General features: G+C 33.4%; 1 protein-coding gene across 1 annotated transcript in view; it reads left to right on the top strand.

Annotated features, from left to right (window-relative positions):
* The window catches only part of ATRNL1 (attractin-like 1), a gene marked incomplete at its 3' end in the record, with an annotated part of 405,371 nt that extends 390,132 nt beyond the window's left edge, over positions 1-15,239 (top strand). The window contains exon 25 of the mRNA XM_011967565.1: positions 15,161-15,239. Coding sequence (XP_011822955.1) covers positions 15,161-15,239 — 79 coding nt within the window. The remainder of the gene's footprint in view (positions 1-15,160) is intronic.
* Positions 15,240-23,523: the final 8,284 nt, after the last annotated feature.

The raw sequence follows: 23,523 nt of genomic DNA, 5'->3' as shown, positions 1-23,523 counted from the left end.
TCCTTCCTTCCTTCCTTCCTTCCTTCCTTCCTTCCTTTCTTCCTTCCTTAAAAATAATCTGCTTCAGCTGCTTTCTGTAGACATTAGTATGTAGTATGCTGGCCTTATAGAATGATTTAGGAATTGTTCCTTCCTCTTCACTTTTTGGGAAAAGTTTGAGCATTGGTATTAGTTATTTATTAAATGATTGGGTGGAATTTATCAGTGAAGCCATTGAGTTCAGGGCTTCTTTGTTGTGGTATTTTTGATTACTGATTCAATCTCCTTACTGGTTATAGATCTATTCCATTTTCTATTCCTTGGTAGATTTTATGTTTCTGGGGATTTGTCCATTTCACCTAGCTTATCCAATTTATTAGTGTACAGTTGTTCATCATACTCTTCTATAATCATTTTTATTTCTGTAGAATTGGCAATAATGACCCCACTTTCATTTCTAAATTTAGTAATTTGAGTTTTCTTTCTCTTTTATTTTTTTTAGTCAGTCTAACTAAAGGTTTGCCAATTTTGTTGCTCTTTTTCAAGAATCAATTTTTGGTATTGTTGATTTTCTCTATTGTTTTTCTATTTTCTTTATTGTTTATCTTGCTCTAATATTTACGATTTCCTTCATTCTGCTACCTTTGAATTTAGTTTGTTCTTTTTCTAGTCCTTTAAGTTGTAAAGTTAAGTTGTGTATTTGAGATCTTTCTTCTTTTTTAGTATATTTATAGTTAAAAATTTCCCTTTTATCACTGCTTTACAGGGTTCCATGAGTTTTGGTATGTTGTGTTTTAATTTTCACATTTCTCTAAATATTTTCTAATTTCATTGTGATTTTGTCTTTCATCCATTGATCAAGTGTGTGTTGGTAATTTCCATATATTTTTTAATGTTCAAGTTTTTCTTCTGTTAATTGATTTCTAACTTTATCCCACTGTGGGTGGCAAAGATACTTTGTACATTTATATTTTAAAATATTTCAAGATATAATTTATTACCTAACATATATTCTGTCCTGGAGAATGTCTCCTGTGCCCTTCAGGAGAATATGTATTCTGTTGTTTTTATATAGAGTATCCTGTATATATCTATTAGATCTTGGTGGTTTATTGCATTGCTCTAGACCTCTGTTTCTTTTTTTATCTTCTGTCTGATTGTTCTATCCTTTACTGAGAGTGGAGTTGAATTATTGTTTTAATCGTTTGGATTTCTCTTTGTTCCTATTGTTACTTTTTGCGTTAAAGAACATTTTTAGCATCAATATAGTATTTCTTTATTAGAATGTGTCTGTGTCTTTTTGCATATCTTTTAACATTTTTTCTATTGTTATATTTTGTGTGTGTTTCTTTTATACCAAAAATATCTGGATGTTTTTGTTTTGTTTTAATAATCTGAGAATCTCTTAATTTTATGTGACAGGGAAATAAACGGAAATATTCTTTTTTCTTCTCTCTGATTTTTATTAATTGAGTGAGCTTCTAATATTCTTTTATTTTCCTTTTAGCAGTTTAGGAATTATAGTTTTATATTTTTATTTAATGATTACTCTTTAATTTTAACAAGCGTATTTCCCTAACTAACAATAATATTAATCGGTATCTCTTTTATCCTCCTGAATCGTATAGGAGAACTAAAAATCTTTAACATTTTTACTTTTACTTATCATTGTCTAATTTTTAAACATATTTTCCAATTTCTAATTTTAATTTGTGTTTTATTTGGTGATACAATTCACATATAATAGAATCCACCAATTGAAAGTGCACAGTTATTCTTCACCCATTATCGCAATCAATTTTAGAACATGTCATCATCCCCAAAAGAAGCCATGTACTCATCGGTAGTCACTCCTCTCCCTCTCACATACCCCTAGTTCTGAAAAATCACTAATCTACTCTCTGTCCATAGATTTGCCTATTCTGGACATCTTACGTAAATGGAATCATACAATAAATACGTGTTCTTTTGTGACTGGTTACTTTCATTTAGCACAATGTTTCTTATCCATAACATAGTATGGATCAGTACTTCGTTTCTTTTTATTGCTGAATAGTAATTCATCTTATGTGTATAACACATTTTATTTCTCTATTTATTAGTTGATTGTTATTTGGGTTCTTTCTTCTTTATTCACTGTTGTGAATACTGTTACTATGAACATTTGTGTATAAGTTTTTATGTGGATGTATGTTTTCATTTCTCTTAAGTATATAATTAGGAGTAGAACTGTTGATCACATGGTAACTCTAGGTTAAACATTGTGATAAACTGCCAAGCTTTTTCTAAAGAAGACGTATCATTTTATAATCTTGCCAGCAAGGATCAGACATTCATTTTTTCCACATTCTTACTAAAGTTTGTATTAACTGCCTTTCTTATAGCCATCTTGGTGGGCATAAAGTGGTGAGAGATGATGCATATTTAGATGAATTAAAAATGAAAGATTAGAAGAATCTAAAGAATACAACAGGCAAAGAAATAATAAGAGTTAAGCACTTGAAAAAAACAATCGAAGATGGCTACATGGAAGCAAGCATGCACGTGGGCAGAATAATGCAAAGCTAAGTATGGTGTTCATGATTCGGGAAAAATAAGACATTTAATCATGTTGTACATAAAGATATTCTGAAAGAGAAAAAAGAAGAAAATGTAACTCCCTAGAGAAAAAAGTAAACCTAATTTAGTCACAGAATCTCTATATCAAAGTGGTATAATCCTGGTATATTTGCCAGAAAGTTTTTTAAAACTGGGTAAAGGCACTGTGAAGAATTACAAATACACGTAAGTCCCCGTTTAAAAAAATGAGATTATAATGATGGATATGTTAATGGAAATGAGACCTGAAGATATGGATTTTGCTAAGTAGAAACAATACATGATTTCTTACAGTATTGGAAGTTTACTTAGGAATTTTCTCCATGGTTTTGTTGTGGAATAAAGTAGATATTTAGGACCGAACTGTTCTTGTAAACCAAAATATTTAATACAGTGGTAGTAAACTAGTGACGGTACGTTTTCCTGCAACTTAGTCAAACCAGTGTTCACCATCTAGTTTACAAAGTTGAGGTTTAGTGTACTAGATGCTGAAATAGATTTCTCCGAGAGTCATGTCAGTAACTTCACACTTTGACTTAAATATTGCTTTACACCTCAAACTTAACATGCTTTAAATTGAATTTACTGTACTGGCAAACTGTCTTTTTTTCCAGTTTTCTGTAGCTCAGTTATAGGTATCACTGTTTAACTCACTTGAATACTTGGGACTCATTGAAATCCTCTTTCCTTAATGCTCTACATGAACCCCAGTTCTACCTTCTTTCTATCAATATATTGTATGTAAATTAGCCAAAGTGGTTATTTTGAACATACATTATTAACTCCACTGTTTAAAAGCTTCCTTTTACCTGTATAATTCAAAGCATGAGTATTCTCATACTTAAATATACCAGTCACTTTTTCATTGTTAGAGGGGGCAGTGGTTAATTACTTGCCTTTTTTTCCAGCATATTTTTGGTCCTTATTGTTTGTTTTTTACCTCTGTTGGAAGCATTTAAAAATTTCTGTGCAGTAAAATTCCTTTTGAGGGGAGTACAGTTGTGTGAGTTTTAACACATGGATCATTTGTTATAATTACCGGCTCTCCCAGGATACAGAATAATTCCGAAGCCCCAGTGAATACCCCATACCTTCTTTGCAGTTAGACTTTCTTCCCACCCATACACCCTGGCAACCATTGACCTGATCTCTGTTCTCACAGTTTTGCCTTTTCCCGAATGTCATTCAAATTGCTTCTTTCCCTTAGCCTACTGCATTTAAGATTCATCCAAGGCAGTTTTTTGTATCAATAGTCCATTTCATTTCACTGCTAAGTAGTATTTCATTATACAGATATATCACACTTTGTTTATCCATTCACCCATTGAGAGATATGGATTGTTACATTTTTTGGTATTTATGAATAATGCTGCATGATCAACATACATACAAGTTTTACACAAACAGAAGTTTTCATTTCTCTAGCATAAATACCTGGAAGTAGGGTTGCTGGATCACAGGGTGGATATGTATTCATCTTTATAATTACTGCCACTGTTTTTCAGAGAGTGACTGCACAATTTTGTGTTGCAACCAGCAAAGCTCAGGGTTCCAGTTGTTGCACATTCTCGCCAGTGCTTGGTCCTGTCAACATTTTTTATTTTAGCCATTCTGATAGATGTGCAGTGGTATCTTGTGGTAATTTTAATTTGCATTTCCTTAATGACTAATGACATTGAATATGTTTTCATGTGCTTATTAGTTATACTTTCATTTTCTTTGGTGAAGTATTTTTCAAATCTTTTGCCTATTTTTAATTGCTTTTTAGTTTTGCTTTTTATTTTTGAATATTGAATGTTTTTTGTATATTCTGGATACAACTCTTTTTGCCAGATGTGATTTGCAAATATTTTCCCTCAGTCTTTGAATTGTCTTTTCATTCTCTTAATGGTATCTTTAATGTAGTGAAAAGTTTTAGTTTTTATAAAATTCAATTTAATGCATTTTTAAAAAATTGATTATGCTGTTGGTGTCATATCCAAGGACTCTCCCTAACTCAAGTTTACATAGATTTCTTTCTAAGAGTTTTATACAATTATGCACTACATAACATTTTGGCCAAAGACCACATATATGATAGTACTTATAAGATTATATTACTGTATGTTTACTGTACCTTTTCTATGTTTAGATATGTTTAGATACACAAAAACCATTGTGTTATAATTACCTACAGTATTCAATACAGTAACATGCTATATAGGTTTTTACCCTAGTAACAATAAGCTATACCAATGGCTTTCATGTATAGTAGGGTATACCATCAATGTTTTTGTTTGTTTGTTTGTTTGTTTGTTGACACAGAGTCTCGCTCTGTCACCCAGGCTGGAGTGCAGTGGCGCAGTCTTGGCTCACTGCAAGCTCCCTGTCCTGGGTTCACACCGTTCTCCTGCCTCAGCCTCCCAAGTAGCTGGGATTACAGGTGCCCACCACCACACCCAGCTAGTGTTTTGTATTTTTAGTAGAGAGGGGGTTTCACCGTGTTAGCCAGGATGGTCTCCATCTCCTGACCTCGTGATCCTCCCGCCTTGGCCTCCCAAAGTGCTGGGATTACAGGCATGAGCCACCACGCCTGGCCACCATCAGTGTTTGTTTAAGCACACTCTAAGATGTTTGCACAGGGATGAAATTTGTCTAATGATGCATTTCTTAGAACATATCCCCATTGTTAAGTGACACGTGACTGTATTTTTATGTTGTACATTTAGATCTGTGATCTGTTTCAGTTATTTTTTGTTTATGTTGAGGTGTAATTCAATGCTGATTATTCCATATGTGGATATCCAGTTGTTCCACCATGATTTGTTGTAAAACTATCCTTTCCATTTTGAAATGCTTTTGCAACTTTGTCAAACATTCACCATAGGGTTCCAGTCCCGGGTAAGAGTGTGTAAACACACGTCTCTTTTTCTCTAACTGAACTCAACCATAAAACCTGGACAAAATTCATGGGCAGCTATTTGGTATATGATATCAGCAGGCAGAGCAGAGAACACCTGAATTCAAAGTACTGTTGAACTGTCTAGAAGTTTGCCATTTTTCCCCTTTAGTGCCCCCTGACCTGAAGTCAATGCAATTTGAAACTTGAAAGTAACTACTATAGTTTGGACAGGGAAAAGTCCTCTAGTTCTGGCCCATGATGTGGAAAAGGGAACTCTTAAACTCAGAGAGAATGAGGGAGACCTCCCTTCCATTTTTCCCTTTCCTGAATTCACTCACCCATACCCCAGTCAGTCTGAAGCAGGAACATGGGCAGCAGCAAAATGGCTCACAGCAGGAAGCTGTAAGAACCAAAATCCCAAGGGAAAGGAATATTCTTCTAATCATAGGGGAGCTCTGGTCACAGAGAGCCAAGATAAACCCTGTTGATTTCCTTCTTATCTGTCCTCCCAGCACAAAACGTGGCGCAATAGGAAAAGGGTGTAGTTTCTGGCCATGTGATGGAAAAGTAGAGCCCACAAAACCAGAAAGGACCTGAGAGATAATGGAGATAGAAAAGCCTTCCCATCAAATGCTTTATAAACTTCTGGGATCACCCCTGAGCTGCCTGTGTGCTAATCTGATCCTAATTAACATTATCATACCAAAGAATTTGAGAACTGAGCTCTGCTTTGAACTCAGGTAGCACTCTGCTTTGGCCCTGGACTGAACAGTGGGTGACCCTCCTGCTGGACAGACTCAAGAAGCACTTTGAAAGCTTTGGATACATCGTGACCATAGCCTCCAGATGGATAAAACAAAATATCTCTATAGAGAATATCAACATTATCTATAGAGTATAAACAAGACCTCAATCCCTTTTAAAGTCAAGGTAGTACAAGAGAGATGGATTAAAGGGTACAGCAGAGGCCAGGCGTGGTGCCTCACACCTGTAATCCCAGCACTTTGGGAGGGTGAGGCAGGTGGATCACGAGGTCAGGAGTTCGAGATGAGCCTGGCCAAGATAGTGAAACCCCATCTCTACTAAAAATACAAAAATTAGCCAGGAGCGATGGCACGTGCCTATAATCCTAGCTACTCAGGAGGCTGAGGCAGAAGAATCGCTTGAACCCGGGAGGCTGAGGTTGCAGTGATCATGCAATTGCACTCCAGCCTGGGCAACAAGAACAAAGCTCCATCTGGAAAAAAAAAAAAGAAATAACAGTGGAGAGGGCTCTAATGGAAGTAGTCATTCTTAATTACCAAGTCAAGGACTATCTCTCAATGTTTAGTGCTTTAAGAAAACTTTCATCAGGTACTAGATCTATTACCTATGCATATGGGAAAAGTGACATTTGATCCCTGCTTCAAATATAAAAGAAATTCTAGGAGGAAAGGTAAAAGCAATGAAGCATCTAGAAGGTAATGTAGGAATTATTCTTCATAACATTAGAATATAGAATGGATTCTTAAACAGGACACATAAAATACTCTAACAAAATTACACTACAAAAAAAAAGAACACGTTTTCTTATCAAAAGACACCATTCACATTATAATGAGTCAAGTCACACAGTGGTATGAAATATTTGCAAACTGTATAAAAGGCAAAGGCCTTATATTCACACTATGTAACTCATATAAATCAATTAAAAATAGTCTGAAAACTCCTCCAAAAACGACAATAAACTGACAAACACATCACAAAAGAAGACATCCAAGTGTCCAACAAAATACGCAAGTGCACTCGACTTAATTTTTATCTGGGACTTCAAATTAAAACCACAATGTAATACTACTATATAAAGCTACTACAGTGGATAAAAAGAAAAAGACAAATAATACCAAGTGTTGGAGAGGATGTGGAACTATTAATACTTTTAGTACACTAGAAATTGATGCGATGGCTTTGAAAACAAGTAGACATTATATTCTAAAGTTGAATTTACATATACTCTATGGCCCAAAAATTCCATGTCATCAAAGCCATGTGAACCATATTTATAGAAGCATGTTTTACATGCCCCAAACTGGGAATAATCAAAATACCCAAAAATAATAGGATGGAAAAATATACTTATATAATGTGGAGCAATGGGGGGAAAAAAAAACGAATGCCAAAGGGTCAAAATAGGTAACACAAACATAGTGTTGAATGATAGAGGCAGAAACAAAAAAATAAATATGATAGTGTTATATTTGTAAAAAATTTAGGAATAGACAAAACTAAAATATAGCATTAAAAATAAATATGATAGTTCTTTTTGAGAAGGAGAGATTGAATTAAGTTCTGTTTTTTCAAGCTGGTGGTTTCAAGGGTATATTGTCTTTGTGATAGTTTATTGAGCTATATATTTAGGGTTTCTCTATTGTGTTATACACTAATGATTTAGAAAAGGTTTTCAAAATAATTAAAACTTTTGTCCTAACTATATGGTTTTAAAAGATGTGTTTCAAAACACATTTAATGTAGGAAGAAACACTGTATACATTGTCCTTTGTCACTTTTTGTTACAAGTTTGAAAGAATAAGGTATTATCCAGGTAGGCGACTTGTAATAGGACTTACCCAGGAAGATTTTCCTTATTAGATATGAGTCTCTCTAATACTCCATCAGATGAGGCTTGAGACTACTCTATTTTCTGTAGAGGTTTAGGAAAATATTTAAGAGTTACTAAAGATGCTCTGTAGACTCAAAATCTGTTACAGAGCCGTGGCAGGGAGGTTAATATAGGTAGTCTTCTATAAATTTTTCATAAATGATATCTAGTGGATTGTATTCTTTTCCAGCCTTCATTTAACTCCCTCCATGTGGCTGTGTAGCAAACCATCTAATTTGAATGGGATTTATCTCTCACCAGCTTCATGGTTGTACCAATGCCATTTATTGCATTGTCAGTGTTTGGTAAGGAGTGGGCATGTATAATAGTGTATTATATAAACCCTGGAACTGCTGCAATCATTTTTGTTCCTAAGAGTTAAACAAGCCTGAAAATAAAGTTGGTGTGTAGTGTTATGCATAGTCCAGAGAATCATAAGAAAATGTATCTAGGACCCTGATCAGACCAAACCTGGAACTTTTCTTCCTTTGGACTTTGGGAAGTGTCTTAGTCTGCTTGGGCTGCCATAACCAAACAACACAGACTAAGTGGGTTAAACAATAGAAATGTATTATCTCCCAGTTCTGGAGGGTAGGCAGTTCAAGATCAGGGTGCCAATTATTGGTCTCTGGTAAAACCTCTCTTCCTGGCTCTGCAAATGCCTGCCTTCACACTGTGTACTCACATGGTCTTTCCTCCATGCATGCAGGAAGAGAGGGAGAGTATGCAAGTTCTTTGGTGCCTCTCCTTTAAAGACATTAATTATATCAGATCAGGATCCCATGTTTATTAACTTCATTTAAACCTAAATGTGTCCTAAATGCCCTCTCTCCAAATACAGCCACACTGGGGGTTAGGGCTTCAACATATGAATTTGAGAACACAATTCAGTTCATACCAGAGAGTGTAAACTTCATGTAGATCTCTTCTTTGTACCAGTTCGAGTTAGGTTTTCTGTTACTTGCATTTGAAATAATCTTAACTGATAGTGCTCCTAAGGTTCAGTAACTCTTGCTTAACAACCCTCAGAAGTTTGTACCAATTTTTTCTATGAGTGTATTATTTACCACATTCAACCACTGGGCTTTTTTGATTTTTCATCTTTTTTCAAACTGATGACTTGAACATATAAGCAATTTTTTTTCTTTTTAATATTCATAGCTTTTATTGCATTTTAAGTTAGAAGTGTATTCTGTTAATATTTTAGTCGGTAAGAAAAAAACCCATTAAATGTTGTGAAGGTATGAAATTTAAAGATATTTTGTGGAATAACAGTTATTAGGAGGTAAATTTCTTCATTTTCTAACATTTTTCAGTGAAATAAAATAATATGTCCAAACCATCTTTTAAAATATGTACTTAAGACTTGACATTTATGATCAGTTAACCTCAAATTGCTATAAAATAGCGACAATATTATCTCTTTTTGCAATTGGCCAACTAGATTACCACCAGAGGGTATTTATTTGTCACTAGCAACCTGCATTACAATGTAACCTTACAGCACACTATGTTACTTATATTGAATTCTTTTAATTTTACCTAAATAAGATTACCTAATAAGTTCCATGTTCTATTACATTAACAATTAACAATCAACAATCCTGTTTTTTACATTAACAATGTAATTGTTTTACATGAACAATCCTTTCAAAGTGACTATTTTATGAATAATAAAATCAAATCGTTGAAATATCTCTCCCTAAGTTTTTATGCTTCCCTTTTTTATTACTGTAGCTGATGTACTTTCTTTTTAATGTTTGTTTTCTTTCTTTCTTTCTTTGTTCTTTTTACTCCCTATTTCCTTTGGGCGGATTGTACTGAGGGGTGTTGAACCTTTCAGATCTTTTGATATTATTATCATACAACATATTATTTTTTAAAAAAAGAAAGCCCAGTTATCCCACCAATATCTATATCATGGAGCATAAAAACTTTTGCATAATATAATAGAAAAAGAAGACCTGAAAGAAAGCCATAAATACTTATTTTTTTCTCACAAATTTGCCACAATACCAAATTAAAAGATACTAATGTTCAATGTTACCCATTAAACCCTTTGATTTAAGAGATAGAGAAAAGCTAACTAGGATACACAAACCTACAAGTCTGTCATTTAACATAATAAAAGTTTGCAAAGCTTCTCTGTCCCATCAATCATAGTAGAAGGCGAAGGGGGGACAGGCTTGTCACATGGTGAAAGCAGGAGCAAGCAAGAGAGTTAGGGGAGGAGAAGTGCCACACATTTTTAAATGACCAGATCTTAGGAGAATTCACTCACTATTGTGAAGTCAGCATCAAGCCATGAAGGATCTGTTCCCTTGACCCGAATACCAGGCCCCACCTCCAACACCGGTGATTACCATTCAACCTGAGATTTGAGTCGGGACAAATATCCAAACTATATCAGAAGGGATAGCATGGAATACAGGACACTGCTTCACATGGTCATTCAAGAAATTCAGATGGTGGAAATTCTGTCATTCTTCAGGTGTCCAAGATTGTCAATAAAGACGGAAACTCTCTAGTAGTCACCAAAGGAAGAATGTGACTTTTTAACTATGCTGAATAAATATGACAAATATTTATTGTTTGTTTGTTTGCTTGTTTTGCTTTTTAACAAAGCAAGTGTTGTTAATAAACTGGTTTTTGTTTGTATGTATATTTTTTAAGAGAACTGTCACTTTTGTTTGCAATGTAATTTATTAGAAATCAAGAACATTGATAAAGTATTACCCTATATAAAGATAATAATGCCAAATGAGACATTCAGTATTAGAAAAAATGATGCTATTCAAATCAATTAAAAAACCAATTTCACGAGGCTGAGGCAGGAGAATGGCGTGAACCCAGGAGGCGGAGCTTGCACTGAGCTGAGATGGCACCACTGCACTCCAGCCTAGGCGACAGAGCGAGACTCTGTCTCAAAAAAATATAAAATAAAATAAAAATTTCATTTATTTAGCAAAAATGTATTGACAACTATTATATGCCAAGTAGTAAGATATATTTTACTGGATTTTTGATATTTATTGGAAATTATGAGAATATTATTTTAAAAGTATTTTCTTACACTGTTTATTGATTTTAGCAGCCAAGTTTTTACATCATATTAGCTCTTTTACTGCTAACCTAATAGGAATTAGCATAGAAAGCATCTGATACGAAACCGTAAAGTATATAACTCCTTGTTTCAACGAAGTGAAATTATGAAAGTTGTATATTTTATGCTATCCTTGAATATCATTACAAAAATGATGTTCACTTGAGTCATAAAGTTTAGATAAGAAAGAATTTAAGCTCCTCATGAGAAATTCAACTAGTATTCCTGTCTCAAACTGAATCTTTATTATGTAACTCTTAAGGAAGAGGAATGCTGTGAATTATTAATCAAATAAAAATACATTTTGGTATTTAAGTTGGGTTTACTGAATATAAGTAACTTTTCTATATATACTATTTTTACTACAACAGATATTCTGAAAGAAACAGTTGACAGGATCTGGTAATCTGGGTGTAAGGGATGATATAATTGAAATGTAAATTGTTTTTAACATTTTAGCTGGAAAGTAATGGTGAAACAGAGGAGTGAGAGCAAAGGGAACAACTTGCAATTTAATACTTTGAATCTTAGAGGATTTACTTCAACTCTCTGTGACTTAGCTTTCCCATGTTTTCAATGACCACATGACAGTATACATGATCTATCATCTGCAATTATAGGAATTAAAGAGATAATTCATGTAAAATACTCAGCATAGTGCTTGGTACATATTACTCAATAGATGTTAGTTGCTTTGCTAATCATGAACATTATTAATGGTTAAGCTTGGATATGGTAGGTTTGAGGTGATACTAATATTTTTGTCATAATTCTTAAGGGTATCATGGTCTGACTGAAATTCAGATAAATGAACCCTCAGACCATATCTACAGTGTCCATTCTCAGTACCACATCTTAAGAGTTACATTGGCTGGGCGCGGTGGCTCATGCCTGTAATCTCAGCACTTTGGGAGGCCAAGGCAGGCAGATCATGAGGTCAGGAGATCGAGACCATCCTGGCCAACATGGTGAAACCCCGTCTCTACTAAAAATACAAAACAAATTAGCCAGGCGTGGTGGTGCGCGTCTGTAGTCCCAGCTACTCAGGAGGCTGAGGCAGGAGAATTGCTTGAACCTGGGAGGCAGAGGCTGCAGTGAGCTGAGATCACACCACTACACTCCAGCCTGGGCAACAGAGTGAGATTCTGTCTCCAAAAAAAAAAAAAAAAAAAAGGTACACTATTAATCCGGGTATAACAACAGAATTATAACCACTATGATGATAATTCAGACTAGAGAAGGGTTCCTCAACCTTGGCAATACTGGCATTCTGGGCTGGGAAAATGCTGTTGGAAAGCCGACCTATATATCGTATGATATTTATGTAGCATCCCACTAGATGCCTGTCAAGTGGTGAAACCCAAAAATGTCTCTGGACACTGCCAGATATCGCCTGGAGAACAAAAACATTCCTTGTTGAGAGACACTGGACTTGAGGCAATCCTCCATACAAAAAAACCTGTCTATTCTTTAAATATATAAAGAAGTTTTAGCATACAGCAGACTGATTTTGTTTAACCTAGAAGGCAGACACAGCACTGATTGATAGAAGTTAGAATATTGGCCAGGCATGGTGGCTCATGCCTGTAATTTCAGCACTTTGCGAGGCCAAGGCCAGCGGATCACCTGAGGTCAGGAGTTCGAGGCCAGTGTGGCCAACATGGTGAAACCCCGTCTCTACTAAAATGCAAAAAATTTAGCCAGGGTGGTGGCCTATGCCTGTAATCCTAGCTACTCAGGAGGCCGAGGTGGGAGAATTGCTGGAATCCGGGAGCAGAGGTTCAGAGGTTGCAGTGAGCCAAGATTGTGCCACTGCACTTCAGCCTGGGTGACAAAGCGAGACTTCATCTCAAAAAAAAAAAGAATATTTTCAAAATTTGAATTAACTAGAAATAGAATGCACTAAGTTGTGAGTCAGCAACTTCTCAACTTCTCAGCTACAATGAGTATTTAATTAGGTGCTGGATCACTATCAGAGCTGTACTGGGAACTTCCTTCCTGGGAGGGACTTGGAACGAAGAAATCTTTTATATCCCTTTCAAGGATAAGATGCTCTCATTTTGACAGATGTAAAGATGCAGATTTGGAAATCATTTTAATTGAGGTCATAGTTGAAATCATGAAAATAACTCTGCTTTCTCTTTGAGAGCAAGAGAAAAGAAGAGCACAATTGCATGAAGTGAATTTTAAGGAACGTCCATAATTTAAAAGAGGGAATTTGGAATGTAACCTATATTCATTGAACCTATATTGAGTTAGGAAGTATTGAGCAAAACAAAACAAAACAAAATGAAAGAAAGTATTCAGGAGAGAGTTTTAAAGAATGAATGATTAGTATTGTCAGTTGAGCAGTTGAAGTCTGATAGTAGAGAAAACACCAGTTTATATAATTTCTAGAAAATCATGGTGACTTTCTGTTGAAAACAAATTCTGAGAAAAGTGTCCCCTAAGATGTTGAATATTACATAAAGGGTACCTATGTTAAAATCACTTCTATGGTTGGAAAGGTTAGTATCACTGACTTTTAAAAAAATAGATTTCCTTTGATTCTGCAGGCAGGATTAGAGAACGGATATTGAAACAGAATGATTATGAGATAGTGGGCACACTCAGAGCTGCCAGCATATGGAAAGGGAAAAACTTTGAGGCTTAAGTAGCTGGATTTGTATTTGGGTACTACGACTTACTCCATGTGTGACTATAAGCAATGAACTTCAAAATCTCTGAGGACTGGATTCCTCTTTTCTCAAATAAGAATAATATATGCTATCTTGAAGGATTTCTAAGACTAAATCCAATCATCGGTGTGACGTATCCAGCACAGCATCTGGAATGTGTGCAGCACTCAATGGATAGATGTTAAAATTGACATTGTTGTTATCATTGTCATTGAAGGATATTCTAAGGTCTTCTGCTTCAAATGAGGCATAGGCAAGGAGAAAAAATATATTGAAGACTTGACAAGAGTGGAAAGTGTCAAAAACTGCTTATGAGTGACTCAAGTGATGAACACAGTGATTATCAATTAAGGATGAGTACCAGGTTTTACTTGTGGTGTTCAGTGACCAGTGAATCTGTAATGGCCCAGTTCTGTTCACTTCTGGGTCTTCTCATAGCATAATCTATGACTACAGAGCAAATAAGGGGAAAATAAACAGTGATACAGGGTTGCAATTGATTAATGAGATTCATGTAAATCTCTGTCATTTTGAGATTTGTTAGGCTTGAGTTCCTTCTAACAAAGTACCCTGTATTATCATAGTTTATTGCATATAGTACCTAATAAATTAGACCACATGGATGAACATTGTAACTGACTTATTTCTTAATGTAAACATTAGCATATGCCAGGGTTTCTCAGCCTCGGTACTACTGATATTTCGTATTGCTGATCCTTTGCTGCTGGGGACAGTCTTCAGCGTTGTAGAATTCTTGCAACACCCCTGCACTCCTCTCCCAGTTCTGACAAACAAAAATGGCTGAAGACATTGCCAAATGATCCCTAGGGGGAGGGAGCAAAATAATCTTTGGTTGGGAACCACTGGAATATGTTCATATATAAAATAGTTAGTGATAAAAATAATATAAATGTACATGTGTGACATTTGGTTTTATAAAATTTCTGTATTTTATGACTCATAATAGCAATTCTAAATAGATTTTGGTTGTGATTTCTGTTGCTTCATAAGACCAATGGAATTATAAATTTACATTCCTTCTGACAGAGAAAATTCTAAATATTGACCATAATCTATAGCAAGAAATGTAAATATTTTTTCTACCTGTACATTTTTATTATATTTGAGAGAACATTTTAAACATTGGAAATTTATCCTATTTTTGATTGTTTGTCTAGACAAAATAATTACTTACATATATTTTTGAGTCTTTCATGTACTTTTTTTTCATTACATAGTTCAAATAAGTTTTGAGCAAAAATTATTTGTGTTTTATTCTCCAGTTGTTTCCTGTCCTTATTGCTGGTGGCTGCTGTGGTATGGAAGATCAAACAAACTTGTTGGGCTTCTCGACGGAGAGAGGTATCAGTAATATTATTTAATCTTTTGTTTAAAGATTTAAGCAAATAAGTGAATCTCTATTGTCTGTTAATTAACATGCTGTCTTGGAATACAGAATTTCAAATCATTTTTACATACTAATATTCAAAAATCACTCTCGTATTTTTTAAGCTGTAGAGCAAACTTTATCACTGTAATTTTAAGTTAGTATTTGTAAAAGCATTGGTGTGTTGCAAACAGTTTCTAAAAATGGTATTGGAATTTATAGTGAATACAATTATTTATTATGTTTAAATGATTTTGTAATATATTTAACTTAGGCATTTAGTTATGCTATAAAGACATAATTTATTTTTCTTAAGTGTCTGTTGAAATTTAAAATTCTGAGTGATAAATATTTTTGGTTTTGAAAAAGATTTTATAGCCTAGAAATTTATTATAACATTCTCTTTTTGGGAATCAAATCTTCTCCATTTTTTGATTATCTAATAATCCAACTATGTTTAAAGAGCACATCCATTGGATAAATTTCTGTATTAGAATTAATTATTTTTCTTATAATCCTAAAATTGATGAAAACAATAATATTCTTACAAAATAACAACTGATTATGTAAATTGTGTATATTCGTTAATTGAAAGGAATGAAGAAACAAAATCATCTGAGGAGCAAAAGTATGCAGTAGATTTGTTCTTCTATATCTCATTTATTCAGAAAGCTAGTTTCTGTTTTTATCAGTATTCTTTTATTATACTATATTCTATTAGTATTAATCTTAGTATTTTATTTGCTATTGCACTTCTCCATATATTTCTATATGGGTTTTTTTTTGGTAACAATATAAAACAACAGTATAATTGCTTACCTTCTTTTTTCCACTTAAAAAAATGTAATATTTAAAGATGTAAAAATAATCCAGTGTTCTACGCTGTAGAATTAGTAAGTGACATGAGTTCTTCTTAGTCTATTTTTAAGCACCCATCAAAGATCAGTACCTATGTATAATATATTTGTAAACTGGAGTCCCTCCCTGCCTTCAAATAAATCATTCATCTTAATATTCTCTGCCTCTCTGATTTTCTGTATATGGCCAGTGCAACATCAGTGAGGGTTTACTTGGAATGACTGCATGTTAAAAAGTAATCCAATTGAAAAAGCTTATTAAATATAAATATATAAATATTTGGCAAGAAGTCAAATTCTCTGCAGAGGTAAACAATCATCTAGACATGTTAGATGATCTATTACAGTAAAATTATAGATTTGGGAAGGAAAAATCAAAATTATAGGCAGGTAGTGTGAAGGCCTTCCTTCCATAATGGAATAGGGCAAGTGACAATTTATGTCCTTAATCATTAGAAGAGAAGGCTGAATCAATCAGGGATCCTCGGTTCCCATTGCATCGTGAGGAGCACTATTTAAATATCTGATCTCTAAACTTTATAAAATGTGTCTATGTAAATATAGTATTGTGAAAATAGCGAATTGTAACTCTACCATTAATTGGCAGCTAAATGTAAGTAAGTGGTCTAGTTAAATTTCCTTACCTCTTAAGAGAAGGATTTGTACCCTAGAGTGAATTCTCAGTTGTGGTCTATTCTTTCAAGCCCTATAAATGTCTACATGTAACTAAAGTTTAAAAATGATATTTAATATTTGTTAAAACTAATATGAATAGTTTAGCTATAAAACTTTCATACTTCTCAAAATGACAAATTGATTTTGGCTAATATTGTATTATCTCAGTGTAGTAATGCTGTTTATTACATACTAAACAGGTGCTCTGGCAAGCTGATACTACTTTAATTTTTAAAATATTAATATAAATTTATCTTTTGGAAGTCAGAATCGTTCAATATATGTGATAGATGTGGAAAGGATAAAAGAGAAATAGTAGAGGGGAGCTAGATTAGGATCACTTTCCAGTTTATATCTGTATTATTAATATTACTATGTCCTCTGGAAATTCCTTTAATATAATGCCCTTCTTTCCAAAACTCATCCAGGTAGTGCTTCTTTCTATTAAAGTGTATAATAGTGTTTGCATTTAATTTGCTACCGCTTCCAAAAAAGAAAACGTATCTTGAGAGTTTATGTTATGCTATAGCATTACACGTTAAAAATATTGTGAAGAATTTTCTCAAATATAGTTTTAATAAATTCCTTTAAATGTAAAATCCTAAATATTTTAGAAACTATTCATATATTGATGTCCAAAGTAAAGATGACATTGACTTTGATGAGTATTAGAGAGCTGCTATTAGCTAGTAATGTTTATATTGCAGTCGTCCCCCCTTATCCATAGTTTTAGTTACTCACAGACGATTGGAGTCCAAAAACATTAAAATACTTTGAGAGAAAGAAATGTTGGGGGGAGGTGGGAAGTGACAGGGGGAGAGACCACATTTACATAAATTTTAGTACAGCATATTATTATAATTGTTCTATTTCATTGTTATTGTGGTTAATCTCTTGCTGTACCTAATTTATAAATGAAAATTTATCATTGGTTTTTTATATATATGGAAAAACATAGTCTGTATAGGGCTTAGTAGTATTTACAGTTTTAGGCATCCCCTGGGTGTATTGAAACATATTTAAGGGGGAACTACTATGTTAAGAAATTGGTTTTCATTTTGGTCTTAAGAGACCCGGAGATTTTTAACCACACTAGTTGTAGTTATGTGATAATTCCATTTATAGACTTCATGTGAGTGGAGGTAAAAATATGTTTATGTCTAATCCTCTCTTTATTCAGTTTTAAATATTAGATTAACTGTAGTATTTCCAAAAGGAAAATAACCCACTATTATTTCTTTATGTGAATGTTACTGTCTCTTCAAAACATTGAAGAGATCAATTATTGTAAAGCTCAGAGGACACCTTTGATTAGTAAAATGACAGTTTATGTGTTACAGTAAATGAAAGTTACTTAAAGGATTCTTTCTTTTTAGAATTGATTTAGTTTTATTACAGCAGTTGTACTAGTTGCGTTTCCAAATGTAATGAAAGTTTAAAATGAAAATAATCTTTGGAAATGTTTTAACATATTGTGTTCCTTCAACTAGGTGTGTTACTTTTTTAACTAAAGTTTTGTTTTCTCATAAACACAGATATACTTATTGTGGCATAATTTTAAATTCAGAGGATAGTCATGTTATGACTTTTGAATAACACCCTTGAGAATTCAGGGGCTCTTAAACACACATTAAAAAAAATGAAACTACAAAAGGCTTCAATTTTGATATGACCCCTTCATACACTAACCCCAAACAAATTTCTATGGTAACCCTGTTAAAAAGATGAAAACTTTCTTTTGGGATGCGCTAATGAATGGAAACAATAAGTGTATATTGATAAGTGGAAATATTATAATACACTAGAAAGATGAATTCATTTATATAGCTTGTCCTTTTTACAGAGGTGTTAAAAACATTTAGCTTCAGTGGCACATTCAGTTATAGTCATCACATTATTAAAATATTTGTCAGGAGCAAGTATATGTAAAAAGGAGTCTATTGAGCTGTTTTTATGCTTGATAATCTTCATTCTTAATCTGAAATTTGAATTTTAATAGGTATCATACGGTGTAAAGATATTTAATTGTTGAAGATATTTAATTGTTCACTGCAATGAAGAGATTTGATCAAAAATTTGACTATGATATGTGCAAATATGATGCTTATTTTAATAGTTACAAGAAGCTAATTTTTTCCATTTTGAGTTGTTTAACTGTAGCATGTCTCAGTGAAACTTTAACTGCAAAATCTGTAGAATAAAAGATCCATAGGCAAAGGAAGGGTTATTTTTACATTAACTTCATATTACTAGTGAGTCTGACTATTTGAATGATCACTACATTTCATGTGATAGCAATTTTTTCCTTTTTAATTCTTGTAAATTTACAGTTTTTTTTAAAGTTTAAAAATATTTTAATGTAGAACTTTACCACACTACTTTTTTTTTTTTTTTTTCTTTCTGATATGGAGTCTTGCTCTGTCGCCCAGGCTGGAATGCGGTGGTGCAATCTTGGCTCACTGCAGGCTTCACCTTCCGGGTTCACACCATTCTCCTGCCTCAGCCTCCAGAGTAGCTGGGACTACAGGCGCCCGCCATCATGCCCGGTTAATTTTTTTGTATTTTTAGTAGAGACGGGGTTTCACCGTGTTAGCCAGAATGCTCTCGATCTCCTGACCTGGTGATCCACCCGCCTTGGCCTCCCAAAGTGCTGGTATTACAGGCGTGAGCCACTGCGCCGGGTGACCACACTACTTTTTAATATTTCTCACATATTAGACTTCTCTTCTGCTTCAAAATCAATACAGGAGAATTTGGAGGATAAGACATGTCCAATGAGGGACTGAATTTATGTTCATAATACCCTATCTCCCTGCACAGTTTGTAATCATGAAGCATAAACCTAGATTTGTATTTTTTATTATCACCCTTAAATTTGAGTTAAAAATAATAAACCAATATCCACAAGTAGAGTTTTAGTAGCTTTGAGTAACAAACTAGTTTTCCAGAGGCAAATATGTTAGTTCTTTCCTTCTATACCTGTTTTATTGTTACAAAACCAGACATAAGTAATAATATTAAACCATACTTTAATAATGACATTTTATGGGTATATAAACCAATTAGTTATAAAATATTCTCTGACGTGGTAAATAGTGATAAATAGACTCTCATCTAAGTAATATTAATGCAATGTAGCCGTGTTTTACAAATTGAACTACTCTTTTCTCCTGAGACACTAAATATATTTACAGAAAGAGGACTGGGCACAGAATAAAAACATTAAGGAAACAATGAAAGTGTTAGTTTAGGTGGATAAATTCAAATTAACTGATTACGTACTGCCTGCAACCTTTTGTAGAATTTCATGGCACTTCAAAGCTCTGTAGTTTGTAAATGTTTAAACATTTTAACATATAGATAAAGCTTTCCATTAAACACATACTTTTTAAAACTCATTAGTAAATATTTCACTCAAATAAATGTCTTTGCAGTTAATGGCCACAATGTCAACTTACTGTTGCTTGTCATTTGCTTTTTATTGAATTGCAAACTAAAATGATTATTATTGTATTAATTTTCTTCCTTTATCCTGTGAGACTAGAAATTACAGGTCTTCAGCATGCCTATTGCATTATCATACTTTGAAAATTTTAACATAAATTTACTTTAAAATAACTTGAATTGAGAAGTCAAATATGTATGGGGCTGAGATTTGAAAAATAACTGATATATGTCTTTTAAACCTGTTTCCAAAGACCTTATGGTAAATATAGTGCTTCCATTTTGCTCTGTTCAACAAAGGTGTATCAGTTTCTTGCTATATTATAAGCAAATTGATAAATACTGAGGATATAAAGAAAAAGACATTGACCCCATTATTGGGGAATTTGTAGTTTTAAAACATTTCAGTGAGGCAGACAGACACACACACATACACGTACAGAGTTCTTAGGGGAGCACCTGGATTTACTTTATTGTGATGTCATGCATAGGGAGATAGAATATATTGAAAAGTTTTCTGGAAATCAGATTAGTAATGGAAGTAAATGTGAACTGTTTCATAATTATACACAGGATTAATTTAAAAAAAAAACCCTAAACCAAAAAACTTTGGACACTGTTTTTACTATATGTGCGATATAACAGATTTGTCTCAAATCACTTTTTCTTTATTATATGCTATTATCTTTATATTTAGACCCAGTCACTTAGACTAAAACATTATACTGATTTATTCTAAAAAATGTAGTCTCACTAACCGCAACATCTTATCTGTCTTATATACTCAAACGAATGTATATCTCGATATATGTGTCTGATGTTTATGTGTATATATGTGTTTTTATGCTAAAAAGTTCATTTTTTATCTAAAATTCAAACTTAACCAGGTGTTCTGTATTTTTATTTGCTCAATCTGGCAACCTTATTTTCAACACAAATGCTCACCCTGGAGCTCAGGGGTGGGTTCAACCTCATAAAATCCACAGGAACTCAGAGAGAAGTAAAAAGGAATAATTCTCTAAAGTAGAATCTTGATTTGTTTTCAAAATAAGGGAGAGTTATACTGGGCAAGCAAAAATAAAAGATGTTTACTCCATATATTATTTATCAAAATTAAAAACTCTTTGGCTCACTAGTTAGATTTCTGAAAATATATCTTAAAGATATGTACCTGCCTACCTTTTCAAAGTATACTCATTTATAGATACTTACAGAGAGATTTTTGTATATCAAAACTATTTCATATCGTTCAAAAAGATTCTAGAAAGAAGTTCTGTGTTCTTATTAGGTAACTGAAAAAAAGAATGAGACATATTTGTGTTAATATTAAATTAGTTTATTCCTTCCTTCAACAAATATTTATTGAACCACTATTGTTGTTTCAAGCACATTTTTAGACAAGTACAGCAATGAACAAGCCAAATAAAATCCCAGCCCTCAAAAATGTTTACAGATCTGAAAATCTATATTATTAACTGGAAAATACATGACATAGTTTTTTTGATGTTGCTATTTGTATCAATCACACATGCACAGGCATAACGTGCATGGAAATTATGGGTCTGTTGGTATTTGATAAAGAAGAAAGACTATGTTATTTGATAACTATAATGCAAACAAATAGTCAAATAATGGGCAAGTTGAGAGAACATGACGTAACATTTTAAGTTAGGCACTTAATAAAAATAGTATTTAATTTTCACACTAAAAATATGTATATTTGCCCTTTACCTATATAAGGAATTTGAGGAGACTAGAGTGCAATGCTCAAAGCTTACAACTAATAAAAGAAGAAGCTGTAACTTAAAACCAAGTCTGTCAGACTGAACCATACAGAGAACTTTACAGATAGCCTGAGTTTGAACAAGTTGGTTTCATAATGGACCACTTATAATGTAACTTATGCATCTGTTTGTTGTACAGGAAATATGTTGTATTTCATCTAATATTATGACACAATCAATCATTATTTGATGTACCAGTTACAAAGAAAACATGACACTTATTCAACTATTGCACAATGTTCACTTCCCACTGAGAATATTTATTTTCTACATATTGAAAGAGCTCTTATATAATTATTTAGATATAGTTTTGTTGTATGTCATTCATATTTATAGAGAGAGGAAAATAAAAGCAAAATAAATTGGGTAAAGTTTTGCTACAACTTATTCACCTTCATAGTCCAAGATTTTAAAAATCACTTTTTGAGTTAAGCTAAATATATTGTATGTTTCACATAGTATCATTGACTACAATAATCAAGTTTATGTCTGTGCAGGCAATGAGAACTACATCACAACTGTCCTCTGGCCAGCAGTGATTATACAATGTCATTGATTTTAAAACACATTAGGGTTTAGAGATATTAAAATGTGAAATAATGTTTCTTAGAGTCAATCAAATATGGTAGAACCTTCTTTATAAGGTGTTTAAGACTAAGCGAATTAATGCATAACCCCACTGCATTTTACCTAACAGACTTCAATAAATGTTAGCTGTTATTGATATGTCATACAAAGAATGATCAGCATTATACATTAATATTACTAACAACAACTCCTGTGTATCTTGGACTCCTCCTCCATTTCTACTGTAATGCGATGGTTCTCAATCTAGTAGACCCTTGAGAATCACCTGTGGATCTTTAAAATGTGTGTGTGTGTGTGTGTGTGTGTGTGTGTGTGTGTGTGTGTATTTGCATGCCATTCTACTGTTCCATCCCCGTCAGATATACAAAATCAGAATTTCTATGTGTGAGGCTCAGCCAAGTGTGTTTATTTTTAAAGCCCTCAAATGTTCTAATATGCACTATTGGCCTAGAAACACTGCTTTAGCTTCTACTCTGACAGAGCTGGGAAACTATTGAAGGGTTTCCAACAAACTTGTAAAGATATCTAAGTTAAAAGGATCTGATTTTAAGCTGATCACTGTGCTTCTGTGGTTAGTCCAAGTAAAATTGGTTTAGGGAAAGGAGTTTAATTTTTAATGTTAAGTTTGGTACATCTACTAGACATCTAATTAGATCTATCAAGGAGGCAGGAGTTGCATCTGGCATGAGGAAACAGAGCTGAGTAGGAAGTTAAATTTGGGAATCTCAGCATGTAGATGGCATTTGAAACCCTGGGACTAGATAAATTTACACAGAGAGGAGGATTAAGCCCTGAGGCATTCAAATTTAAGAAGTCAGAGAGAAGACAAGCAACCAGCATGAATACTGGAAAGCAGCTACCAATGAAGGTGGAAAAAAACCCTGAGCTTCTGGAAGCCAAGGAAACACTGT

Source organism: Mandrillus leucophaeus, unplaced genomic scaffold, assembly GCF_000951045.1.
Source record: "Mandrillus leucophaeus isolate KB7577 unplaced genomic scaffold, Mleu.le_1.0 Scaffold80, whole genome shotgun sequence".
NCBI classification, from domain to species: Eukaryota; Metazoa; Chordata; class Mammalia; order Primates; family Cercopithecidae; genus Mandrillus; species Mandrillus leucophaeus.
Note: the sequence above shows the minus strand (reverse complement) of the source record. Positions and strands in the feature narration are given on the sequence as shown.